The sequence below is a fragment of the Nannospalax galili genome, unplaced genomic scaffold (assembly GCF_000622305.1).
Source record: "Nannospalax galili isolate Female #2095 unplaced genomic scaffold, S.galili_v1.0 scaffold300, whole genome shotgun sequence".
In the NCBI taxonomy this organism is placed as follows: Eukaryota; Metazoa; Chordata; class Mammalia; order Rodentia; family Spalacidae; genus Nannospalax; species Nannospalax galili.
In genome coordinates this window covers 3,691,464-3,703,516 of record NW_008347322.1, presented here as the reverse complement: position 1 = coordinate 3,703,516, position 12,053 = coordinate 3,691,464, and the positions used below count along the sequence as shown (strand labels likewise).

Genomic DNA, 12,053 nt, shown 5'->3' with positions numbered 1-12,053 from the left:
TTTTTGAGACAGGGTCTCCCTGTAGCCCCAGCTGTTCTGGAACTCACTATGTAGGCCAGGCTGACCTTGAACTCACAGAGATCGCCTGCCTCTGCCTACCAAGTGCTGGGATTAAAGGCGTGTGCCACCACGCCCGGTACGCTATGCTTTTTTAATTAAGGGACTTGATCCTCTGCCAATTTGGATCTCCTGGAGGAGAGGGGGTATGGAAACCAGTTCTCCACAGATAAAAGGGTCAGCTTTCACTTTAGTTCATGATTGCTTCTGTGCTTGTGACTTGTGTGGCTATAAATTCTGGGGCTAAAGAGATGGCTCAGTCAGTAAAGCTCTTACCTCTTAAGTGTGAGGATCTGAGTTTGGATTCCCCAGAGCCCACCTGCCTTATTTTGCTTCTCCATTGCTGTGACAAAACACTCTGACCAATACCACCTTGGGGAGGAAAGGGTTTATTTGGCCTTTATCTCCTGGGTCACAGTTCATCACTGAGGAAGCCCAAGGTAGGAACTCAGGGCAGGAACCTGGAGGTAGGGGCTGGAGCACAGGCCATGGAGGAACGCCGCTAACTGGCTTGCTCCCCTGGCCTGTGCTCAGCCTGCTTTTCTGATACAGTACAGGACCACCTGTCCAGGGGTGGCATTGCCCACAGTGGGTTGGGCCCTTGAACACCACTCAGTAAACAATTAAGACAGTACCCCACAGACACGGCCATAGGCCAGTCCAATGGAGGAAATTCCCCAACTGAGGTTTCCTCCACCCAGGTGTGTCAAGCAGGTCCCCTAAAAAGCTGAGAGTCGTAGTGTTCACCTGTAACCCCAGCTCTGGGGAGGTAAAGACTGGCAGATCTCTGGGAGCTCACTGGCCAGCTAATTTTTCTACTTGGGCATCTCATCTTAAAATATGGCATGCACTGCCCATCATCCGTCTTTAGAATGACCCTGTACATGCTCATACCGCCCTGCAGACAGGCGGAAGTCCTGGTGGGAACAGATGGTGTGGGGCTAACTGTCCACTTGTTTCCAGGGTGGAGTTTATCAAACTGTCCAATGAGTATGACGTCGTGAACTTGGGTCAGGGTTTCCCTGACTTCTCACCTCCAGACTTTGCGGTGAAAGCCTTCCAACAAGCCACCAGCGGGGACTTCATGCTCAACCAGTACACCATGGCCTTTGTGAGTTCCCTGCCTTGCCTGGAGGCCCTGAGGGAAAGGGGCAGGTGTTTCTGGGTACTAAGGCCACACAGGTGTCAAAATTCATTAGAGCTAGGGGGATTGAGTCCAGCATCATCTCCCCTGTGCTGACCCTGTGCCTCAGAGCCCAGTGCAAAAGGCACACCAGGTACCCCTTGACCAAAGCAGCTGGTCCAGTCTGTGAGGAAGGAGAAGGTAGACATGGGATTAAGAACAAACGAGACCTGTAGCAGAATGAAGCTGAGGAAGCTTCCAGAAAGAGGTAGCGCCTAAGCCAAGCCCTGAAAGATGGGCTGGGCTGTTGCATTGGACTCTAAGTCCCAACTGCTCTGTGAGGGCCACACCATAGGTATCTGCTAGCCTTGGACTAGAACAATACTCCTTAAACATTGCTAAGTCTCAGCTTTGCCTGGAGGGAATTTCCCCAACATTCATTTCAACACTTACTATTCTTTAACATACATGAACTCATTCTGTACATAACGTTATGAAACTTGTTTCAGTAAAGAGTATATCCATAGCCAGGCGTGGTGGTACACACCTTTAGCCCCAGCACTGGGGAGGCAAAGACAGGCAGATCTCTGTGAGTTTGAAGCCAGCCTGGTCTCCATAGTGAATTCAGTCCAGCTGGGGCTACAGGGAGACCCTGTCTCAAAAAGACCAAGAAAAAAGGGTAAAAACTCATTCAATTTTATGTCTTACAGGGTTTATACTGAGTTCATTATTGTATGACTGTATTAATTCAACTGTGAACCTAAAAATTTACAGCCACCTTTGAAAGAGATATATCCTTGCTGTGGAATGTGTTACTGAATGTGTTAAAGCTATAATGAAAAAAAAAAACAAAACAAAACTGCAGAGTCAGAGCTTTCAATTTAGAAACCACAGCTCCTTTCCCATAACAGACCTGGTTTAAATATTAACAAACTCTGGCTTACAGATGTTAAGCATCTTGCCCACATTCACCTAACCAGTGTCCTGTGATTTGAACTCAGCAGTCCACAGCCTAGGTTCTAAGCCTACTCCCTATAGGGAAAATTAGTTAGCTACATGATGGAAAATCTACTCCAAAGGATATTTTACAACCTTTTGAAGTTATGCTCATAGAGTAGTTATTATATGTGATGAAAGTAGAAATATGAATTTATGTTGACTTTTATGTACAATTTCTGTAAGAATGCATGTGCCTTGTCTATGTGTATTTTATACATAATATTCTTTTCTGTGTATATTTTATTCATAATATTCTTTATATTATTATATAAATCAAGGCAGATATTTTATAATTATGTACTTTTAAAAAGCATTAAAAACTGGAAGAGGAAAAAAAAGATAACAGGAATTAAAAAAAAGACCAAGGGAAAAAAAGTATCCATGGACACTTTTTCAGTACAACCTCATCTTTTTTTTTTCTCAGTACTGGGGATCCAGCCCAGGGCTTCAATAAGCACTTGCTCTACTATTGAGCGGCAGCCCCACTCCTTTTTTAAAAATTGATTTTGCAGGGAGTGGTGGCACATGTCTTTAATTTCAGCACTCAGAGACAGAGGCAGGCAGATCTCTGTGAGTCAAGGCCAGCCTGGTCTACATAGCAAGTTCCAGGCCAGCTGGGGCTACAGGGAGACGCTGCCTCAAAAAGACCAAAAAAAACAAAATTTTTTTTTTATTGTATATGGGTGTTTTGCCTGCATATATGTAAGTGTACCACATGCATGCAGTGCCTGAGGAGGTCAGAAGAGGGTGTCAGATCCCCTGGATCTGGAGTTAAGGATGACTGTTAACTGCCATGTGGTGCTGGGAACTGAACCCAGGTCCTCTGCAAGAGCAGTCAGTGCCCTTAACCACTGAGCCATCTCTCCAGCCCCACCCATCTTTTAAAAGATGTTCTTCTTCTGCCTCATCCTACGTGCCTTGGCCAAGACAGTTCCTCTCTGGATTTCCTTTTCTCACACACCCAACAAGTAATCCCTGGCTCCAAGGCTGCTGAGAGAATCAGATAAGCACAAATGTACCTTTAAGTGCTCAGGGAAGTGTGGGAATGTGGGGTTCCCACAGCCCCAGGGTTTTGTGGTGCTGTAGATAGAGACAAACACATTGTCAGGTTCTCCCCACACCCCAGTTCTGGGTGGGACACACATGGCAAAGGCTGTTGGAGGAGATGAAACAGCTCAGCCCCAGAAGCTGACCTTGCTTGAAGGGGCTGGAGGTCTAGGTGCAACTGAGGTGGAGTCTAGGCTGATCCTGGGTGGCTGACCCAATTGTCCTGGCAGGGTTATCCACCACTGACAAAACTTCTGGCAAGTTTCTTTGGCAAGCTTCTGGGACAGGAGTTGGACCCCTTCAAGAATGTGCTGGTGACAGTGGGCGCATATGGGGCCCTGTTCACAGCCTTCCAGGCCCTGGTGGACAAAGGAGATGAGGTGAGTGATAAGCCTGAGTTGGCTGGACCAGTCATCAATAGGGGAAGTGCTGACCCCTGCTGATCTGACCCTCAAACCAGGTCATCATCATCGAACCTGCTTTTGACTGTTATGAACCCATGACGCTGATGGCTGGGGGTCGCCCTGTGTTTGTGTCCCTGAAGCCGGTAAGGGATGTGGGGTGGGGTGGGTGGGCCAAGCCATGAGCTGGGCTGTACCCTGGGATATGAGAAGGGAGTCTTCAAAGCTGGGAGGGTAGGGGTGGAGTCTAAAGGAGAGAGGCAGGGGCAGATATATAGGGAATGAGTTTCTGTTGGATTGTGGGATGGGCAAATACCGCTCCCACCCCACCTTCCCTTACAGAACCCTGCTCCTAAGGGGCAACTGGACACTAGCAGTGACTGGCAGCTTGACCCCACAGAACTGGCCAGCAAGTTCACATCTCGCACCAAGGCCTTGGTCCTCAACACACCCAACAACCCCCTGGGAAAGGTACCAGAGGGACCTCAGCGGCCTATATCCCCTTCCCATCCTAAACTCGAGCTAGCTCAGAACTACCTCCTCATGTGTGAGGTGAGAGGACTGTATGCCATGTACTCTGAGGACAGAGGTCCCAGGGACTAAGCAGGGATTCCAGGAAGGTACGAGGGCCTACTGGCACTGTCAGGCACCTCGCTGTTTCCCAATAACCTGGAGACAGTGACTGGGACTCTGTACAGTGGGACTCTGAGGGGACCGACTGATCCCATGGGGTCAGTGTTGCAGACCTGCTCAGAAGGGAGATGCTGAGAATCCTCAGGACCCGCTTGGCCTTGTGCTCCACCTCTGAGCAGGCTCTGCACTGGGGACAGTCCAAGCTGCACACCTGTGCCCTTGGGTCCTACAGGTGTTCTCCAAGGCAGAGTTGGAGCTGGTGGCTGGCCTGTGCCAGCAGCATGACACCGTGTGCATCGCTGATGAGGTCTACCAGTGGCTGGTCTACGACGGGCATCAGCACGTCAGCATTGGTAAGCTGGGCCTTGAGCCCAAGCTGGAGCAGCCTAGCCCTGGTGCTTAGGACCCAGGGCTATGGAACTGTGCGCTCGTGTGACCTTGGGCAGAGACTTCCCCTCCCGTGGCCCGAGGAGCACAGTAGCCTCTGTTTCCCGAGGCTGTCAGGAGCAAGAGGTGAAATGGGTCCTGTCAGCAGCTTAGTGGCTGCTGGCCCTCAGAGTTGAGGCTGTGCTTGTCCCCGGGTCCCTCCCTCCACTTCCCCACCCATCTCAGCGTTTGCTCTTCTTGGCCCCCTCAGAGTTGAGGCTGTGCTTGTCCCCGGGTCCCTCCCTCCACTTCCCCATCTCAGCGTTTGCTCTTCTTGGCTTCGGGCAGCCAGCCTCCCTGGTATGTGGGGACGAACCCTGACCATCGGCAGCGCAGGCAAAAGCTTTAGTGCCACGGGCTGGAAGGTAAGTGCTGTCCATTGGCAGATGGTGGCGGTGGGAAGCTGAGAAGGGCCTCCTCTGACCCTGCAGACCTCACCTGACTGTTACTGGTGCAGGTGGGCTGGGTCCTGGGTCCGGATAACATCATGAAGCACCTGAGGACTGTGCACCAAAACTCTGTCTTCCATTGTCCCACCCAGGCCCAGGTAAGGACAGCAGGGAGCCCTGTGTGGTAGGTGGTGACAGAAAGGGTACAAAAGCACCCAGGCAGGGCCCAGCCCACCCACCTGTCCATTGCCCTGTCCACCCCACCTTCCTGTCCCTGTCCAGCCCACCCGCCTGTCCCTTGCCCTGTCCAGCCCACCGGCCTGTCCCTGTCCAGCCCACCCGCCTGTCCCTTGCCCTCTGCAGCCCACCTGCCTGTCCCTTGTCCTGTCCAGGCTGCGGTAGCGCAGTGCTTTGAGCAGGAGCAGCAACACTTCGGCCAGCCCAGCAGCTACTTCCTGCAGTTTCCACAGGCCATGCAGCTCAACCGAGACCACATGATCCACAGCCTGCAGTCGGTGGGCCTCAAGCCCTTGACCCCCCAGGGCAGCTACTTCCTCATTGTAGATATCTCAGACTTCAGTGAGTGGGACTGGCCGTGCCACTCAGGATCTGGGGAGGTGTCAAGGTTGGCTAGGACTCAGTATGACCTCTTCTGTCCCCTCAGAGAGCACAATGCCCAGCCTGCCTGGTGCTGTGGATGAGCCCTATGACAGGCGCTTTGCCAAGTGGATGATCAAGAATAAGGTGGGCCGGGCCCTACTGGGACTGCTAGGTAGTTCCACAGGTTGTATACTGGTCAAGGGTGTCTAGCCAAAAGGACCAACCGAGCTTTTTCCCTGAGCCCTGATACAAGTCTGCATCTGTTGGGGAGTCTATTTCTCATTCGTACCAAGAAGCCATGCTGGCTGGCAGGAGACTCTGCCCTTCTCTGGGCCTGGACTTCTCCCTTAGCGCATGACCTCTGAGGTCACCCTGTCAGCTCTCTGAGGCTCAGGCATAGTTCCTCTCCAGCTCAGCCTGACCTGCTGTGTAGTTTGTGCTTGCCTTTCGTCTTCTCCCTCTGAACCTTGGTAGGAACCTGGTTTGATGTCCTGGGTCTCCTCTCCTGAAAGGGATACACTGATCCAGCTTACTTTGCTGCCCTTACCCTGTCCCCTGAGCTGAGGCCTTGGGTCTTGAGGCCATCTGCAGACACAGGCTTCCTCCTCCCCAGGGCCTGGTAGCCATCCCAGTCTCCATCTTCTTCAGTCGACCCCATCAGAAGGATTTTGACCACTACCTCCGCTTCTGTTTTGTGAAGGTAGAGAAGGCTGAGAGTGCCTGGCCGGGCCTGGCCAACTCCCGGGTCGGGAGAGGGAAGGCTTAGTGTGTGTCTTGCAGGATGAGGCCACGCTCCAAGCCATGGACGAGAGGCTGCAGAAGTGGAAAGCAGAGCTCCAGCCCTGAGGGCCCCCTCAGCCTGCCCCTCTCCAGTCCTGCACATCAAAGACTCATCCATGCCTTGTCACCAGGATGGCACTGGGGTGGACCCTGCTCTGTGACTTAGTGTACTCCCAGCGAAGAGCCCAATGTTTGAGAGTTTCAGCAATCCTTTCCCACAGTGTCTGGACTCCTGTCTTCAGGCCTCCCTGTCCTCTATAGATCAGTGTAGGGTCTTGGACCTTCTTGGCTTTTCTGACTACCTGGGTCAGTAAGGGGCAGAGTATCAGGCTGGAGTCCAGTCCCATCCCCACCTTGGGCCTCAGAGACTCTGGGGTGGACCTTGGGACATTGCTTCCAACTGATTCCTTTTGCTCCTAATAAAGTTTTAAGTTATTAGAACTCTGAAGGCAGCTTTTCTCTCTCTGATACTGGCTTCTGAACAGAACAGTTGGACCCCAGAGAACCTCAGACCACATACCTCTGCTCTGTGTGTTGTATGTGTGTGTGTGTGTGTTGAAACCAAGGTCCAGAGAAGAATGGGAACTTGGAACTTGTCTAAAGTCACAGGGCTCATTAATCAGAAACTCAGACTGGGTCCCCAGGTGTCTGCTGTGTTCCTCACCCTCTGAGGACACCAGGGGCAGGTGCTGGCTGTATAGGCCATTGAGGAGGCTGTGTGGGAAGGCAGGAAGGAGGAGTGTGCTGTGACCTGCTGCCAAAGTGCAAATGGCGTTTGATTTGTTTGTTCTTTTTCTGGGCAGGATTTGTGACAGTTCCCAAACTCATGGTACAGACAAGCTGGCTCACACTTGTAGCCATCCTCCTGCCTCTGCTTCCTGAGTGCTGAGATTATAGGCCTGTCACCACACTGGGTTTAGAAGTAGGATTTGGCCAGGTGTAGTGGCACACACCTTTAATCCCAGCACTTGGGAGAAAGAGGCCAGCGGATCTCTGAGTTCAAGACCAGCCTGGTCTACTTAGTTCCAGGTGAGCTGGGGCTACAGGGAGACCCTGTCTCAAAAAGACCAAAAAAAAAAAAAAAAAAAAGGGGATTTGTTGTGTCCCACTAGAGGGCCACCACAGACCCCAAGTCCCAGTGGACAACTGTGCTAGGGGCAGTTGTATTTGCAGAGCAAACTCAGAGTTTCAAACATGTCCTGTGTTGAACTTGGGGGACTGATGGAGATATAAAGTATAATTAGAAAAAAAAGTTGGTGGAATTTCTTGACTGATGGGAACACTTTTTGTTAATCATAAAAAGCCCCTTTGAACCTGGGATTGAGGGTCAGAACTTTTCATCCTATTTCCTTCACCTCAGGGATGAGGGAGGACTTGAGTTCAATCACATGGCCAATGATTTTTTCTCTCTTTAAAAAAAAATATTTATGTGTTATGAGTGTATTGCCTGTATGTGCGTAAGTGTAAGTGCACCTGTGTTGTGCAGTGTCCTCAGAGGTCAGAAGAGGGTGTCAGATTCTCCTGGAACTGTAGTTAAGAACAGTTGCTAGCTGCCATGTGGGTGATGAGAATCAAACCTGGGTCCTCTGCAAGAGCAGCCAATGCTCTTAACCACTGAGCCATCTCTCCAGCCACTCCCCCTTTTGTAAAGTCAGTGTCACATACTATAGCCCAGGCTGGCCTCAAACTCATGGCAGTCCTGCCTCTTCCTCCCAAGTGCTGGGGTTACAAGCCTGAGCCATCACTCTTTACTTGATTTTTGTCTTGTTGTCAGTGCTGAGGATTGAACTCAATCTCTCACGTGCATGTCAAGAGCTCTAACTGAGCTACATCCCCAACCAAGGCCAGTGATTTGATCAGTCATTCCTGGATAATAAATCTGTCAAAAGACAAATTTAGTTTAAAGATCTAATTTGGCCAATTGTAGAACGAGGTGACAGACACCTGGTTTTGTAAAACAGAATGGGTAACGGGCTGGGAAGATGGCAAGCTAAGCGTGCTTGCTGCTCTTTGTTTTGTTTTGTTGGGGTTTTTTTGAGACAGAGTCTTACCATGTAGCTCTGGCTGGCCTGCAACTCACTATGTAGACCAGGCTGGCCTTAAACTCAGGGATCTTTCTCTCTAGTGCTGGGATCAAAGGCATGTACCACCACACCTGGCTTGCTGTTCTTGCAAGTTCCCGGGACCCACATCTAGTGGTTCCCAACCACCTGTAACCCCAGTTCTAGAGGCTCCAGGGGCTCCCTCTCTGGTCTTCCAAGACACTGCGTTTATGTGGTACACATACACACAGGCACATACACATAAATAAAAATGAAAAATTACAAGAGGTGCACAGATGAGTTGATCACGGGGAACTGGATGAATGGGCAGCAAAGGGCTGAAGAAAGAAACAGGAGGTATGATCATCTCCAAGTCACTTTCTTTGAAAAGCCAGGTGCAGCCTATGCTATCAGCACTTGGGAGGCTGAGGCACGAAGATCATAAATTTGAGGCCAACCTGAAGTACATAGCAAGACCCTCCCTGTCTCACAAATTGGGGGGGCACATGACCGGGGACTTCCTCATGCTGCTAGTGGTTGAGGACCCCATGTCAAAGTTGAGTTCAATAACAGGCTCTTAGCCTGAGAGACTCTGTGGGGAGCCGCCTGCTGTCCCTGCAGACGCCATTACAAGATGGCGCTCACATCCGGTTCATGCTGAGCAGTAAATAAGTCAGTACGCATGCCCGAAGTAATTTTCCACCTTCTAGTCTCTGCCTACCTCGTGGCGTGATATGGGCTGATGAGTTTGCGACCAATCAAGAGTTGCCACGTCCAAGACGGGCTTACTAACCTATATAAGGGCTGGGTTTCCGACATTCGGGGTCTTCGCCCTGTAAGCTTATGCTCTCCCTCTCAAGATGCATTAAAGCTTTTCTGCAGAAGGATCCTGAGTGTGCCGCGTCGTTCTTGCTGGCGAGACGATAGCGCAGGACAACTGGTGCCGAAACCCGGGAATTCGACCAAACCATCGTCAGCACCATCGGAGACCTCTTGAGTTCAAGGAGGATTCAGAACTGCAGGTAAGGACGTTCAGAGAGGTATGTTTTTTCTGGACTTTGGCTTGAACCTGTTTCCGCTTTGGAAAGGTAGCTTTGAGGCCTTGGTTATCATTCTGGGAGCACTTATAGTTTTGTTGTATAAAACATGCCAGGCCGTTGTGGCGGAAAGTCGAAATGTTCTTGAGGAAGTCCAGGATAGCATGTCAGAAACTGAACGCAGTGAGAGGTTAGGTGCACGAAAAAAGAAACGGGCCCCAAATAAGGAAAATGGCCCTCCCGGAAGGTCTGTTGACAAGGGAGCGTATTTTAAAGAGCCTAGAGATTCTTTGCCTGTCGAGAGGCCGGACAAAGGGACTAGTATATACCCCGTCCGAGAACTAAAGGCTCTGCAATTAAGTAGTTCAGGAAGCCCCGGGAGCTCTGAGGACGAGAGCCTTGACCCGGAGGAGGAGGCGGAGCTAGATGAGGAAGTAGCGAAGTATGAGGAAGAAAGATATCATCCAGATGATCATGTACAAGGCAACAAGAGACACCAAAAACATTCACATTCTGTGATGGCCGCTTCACAAGTGGCCCCCTCAGCGTCCCCTCCGTATGAGGTCCACCGAGGATCTTTTTCCCTCCTATCTGATAAAGTGCAGAGGAAGTTACGTTCGGCCTTCCCTGTCTTTGAAGGCCTAGAGAACGGGCGGGTATACGCACCCGTGGAATATAACCAAATAAAGGAATTAGCAGAGTCAGTCAGAAAGTATGGCGTCACCGCCAATTTCACATTGGCACAATTGGACAGGCTGGCGAGAGACTCCATGACACCTACTGATTGGCAAACAATAGCCAAGGCCACGCTTAACAGCATGGGCCAGTTTATGGAATGGAAGGCCCTTTGGCATGAAGCAGCTCAAGAACAAGCCAGGGCCAATGCTATATCTTTGACACCAGAACAGCAAGAATGGACTTTTGACATGCTGACAGGGCAGGGACACTATGCAACCAATCAAACAAATTTCCCCTGGGGAGCATACCAACAAGTCTCAAGCACTGCCATCAGGGCCTGGAAGGCACTCTCTAGGAAGGGTGAGGGAGGTAACCAATTAACAAAGATTATACAAGGAGCTCAAGAGCCTTTTTCTGACTTTGTGGCTAGGATGACGGAGGCGGCAGGGCGCATTTTTGGAGACTCTGAGACAGCCATGCCTCTTGTCGAACAGCTTGTCTTTGAACAAGCCACTCAGGAATGCTGTGCCGCCATTGCCCCTAGAAAAAACAAAGGGATGCAGGACTGGCTTAGGGTTTGTAGAGAGTTAGGGGGCCCTCTTACCAATGCAGGGCTGGCAGCAGCCATTTTACAGTCCCAGAGACGCCCCCCTAAGGGGCCCGAAAAAAGGGTCTGCTTTAACTGCGGAAAGCCCGGACACATGAAAAGAGACTGTAGAAATCAGAGGGCCCACCCCTGCTCTTTGCACCCGCTGCGGCAAGGGCTATCATAAGGCAGACCTATGTCGCTCGGTTAGGGATTTGAGAGGTAATGTCCTCCCTCCTAAGGCAACCTTTATCAATGAGGATCCAAAAAACGGGGCAGCGGGCCCATGGTCCCAGGGCCCACAAAAATATGGGAACCGGTTCATCAAGGCCCCGGAGAAAGCCCCCTTGGGGATGACACAAGACTGGACTTGCGCGCCTCCTCCGATTTCTTATTGATGCCTCAAATGGCAGTGCAGCCCATACCTGCCTGTTTGCCCATACCATTTCCTCAAGGGACTGTAGGGCTCCTTCTGGGCCGAGGGTCACTCACCCTGCAAGGATTGATTGTTCACCCTGGCATAATTGACAATCAGCGTACCCCTGAGGTTCAGGTTTTGTGCTCTAGCCCTAAAGGCATATTTTCTATCAGTAAAGGGGATAGGATAGCTCAGTTGCTACTCCTTCCAAGTACCCACCAGGAATTTAGAAATAGGCCGATGGGATCCTCGGGTCAGGACTCAGCCTATTTAGTTGTCAGCCTACAAAATAGGCCGAAGCTGCTCCTACAGGTTAATGGTAAGAGTTTTGAAGGCATCCTAGATACTGGGGCAGATAAGAGCATCATCTCTTCCCATTGGTGGCCAAGGTCTTGGCCGATTACCGAGGCTTCCCATTCATTACAGGGTTTGGGTTATAGTGCCCATCCCACAATCAGCTCTTCCGCCCTCACTTGGAAGACGGCGGAAGGGCGGGAGGGAAGATTCACTCCTTATGTCCTCCCTTTACCTGTCAACCTATGGGGACGGGATGTTATGCACGACCTCGGGCTTACTCTGTCCAATGAATATTCACCACAAGCAATCCAAATATGAAGAAAATGGGGTATGAGAGAGGAAAAGGGCTGGGGTGTTGTGAACAGGGGTGTACAGAACCCATAGCACCCAACCCAAATCAAGGCAGACAAGGCCTGGGTTTTTCCTAGGTGCCACTGAGGCAGTACGGCCCATACCATGGAAAACGGAGGCTCCGGTGTGGGTTCCTCAGTGGCCTTTGACCTCCAAAAAATTGGCTGCAGTAACTGATCTGGTCACTGA

General features: G+C 50.9%; 1 protein-coding gene across 15 annotated transcripts in view; it reads left to right on the top strand.

The window, feature by feature from the left end:
- Kyat1 (kynurenine aminotransferase 1) overlaps positions 1–6,903 on the top strand; it is a 26,580-nt gene extending 19,677 nt beyond the window's left edge. For 8 of the 15 annotated variants that reach the window (XM_029568731.1, XM_029568735.1, XM_029568728.1 and 5 more), the window contains 11 exons: positions 1,021–1,168; positions 3,457–3,606; positions 3,687–3,773; positions 3,970–4,098; positions 4,493–4,613; positions 4,975–5,051; positions 5,144–5,233; positions 5,468–5,654; positions 5,740–5,819; positions 6,289–6,375; positions 6,456–6,903. In XM_029568731.1, the coding sequence (XP_029424591.1) occupies positions 1,021–1,168; positions 3,457–3,606; positions 3,687–3,773; positions 3,970–4,098; positions 4,493–4,613; positions 4,975–5,051; positions 5,144–5,233; positions 5,468–5,654; positions 5,740–5,819; positions 6,289–6,375; positions 6,456–6,521 (1,222 nt within the window). In that variant the 3' untranslated portion in view covers positions 6,522–6,903. Of the gene's footprint in view, positions 1–1,020; positions 1,169–3,456; positions 3,607–3,686; positions 3,774–3,969; positions 4,099–4,492; positions 4,614–4,974; positions 5,052–5,143; positions 5,234–5,467; positions 5,655–5,739; positions 5,820–6,288 lie in introns of all 15 variants that reach the window. The other 7 variants (XR_003851244.1, XM_029568724.1, XM_029568727.1 and 4 more) reach the window with 7 other exon arrangements.
- The last annotated feature ends 5,150 nt before the right edge of the window (positions 6,904–12,053 follow it).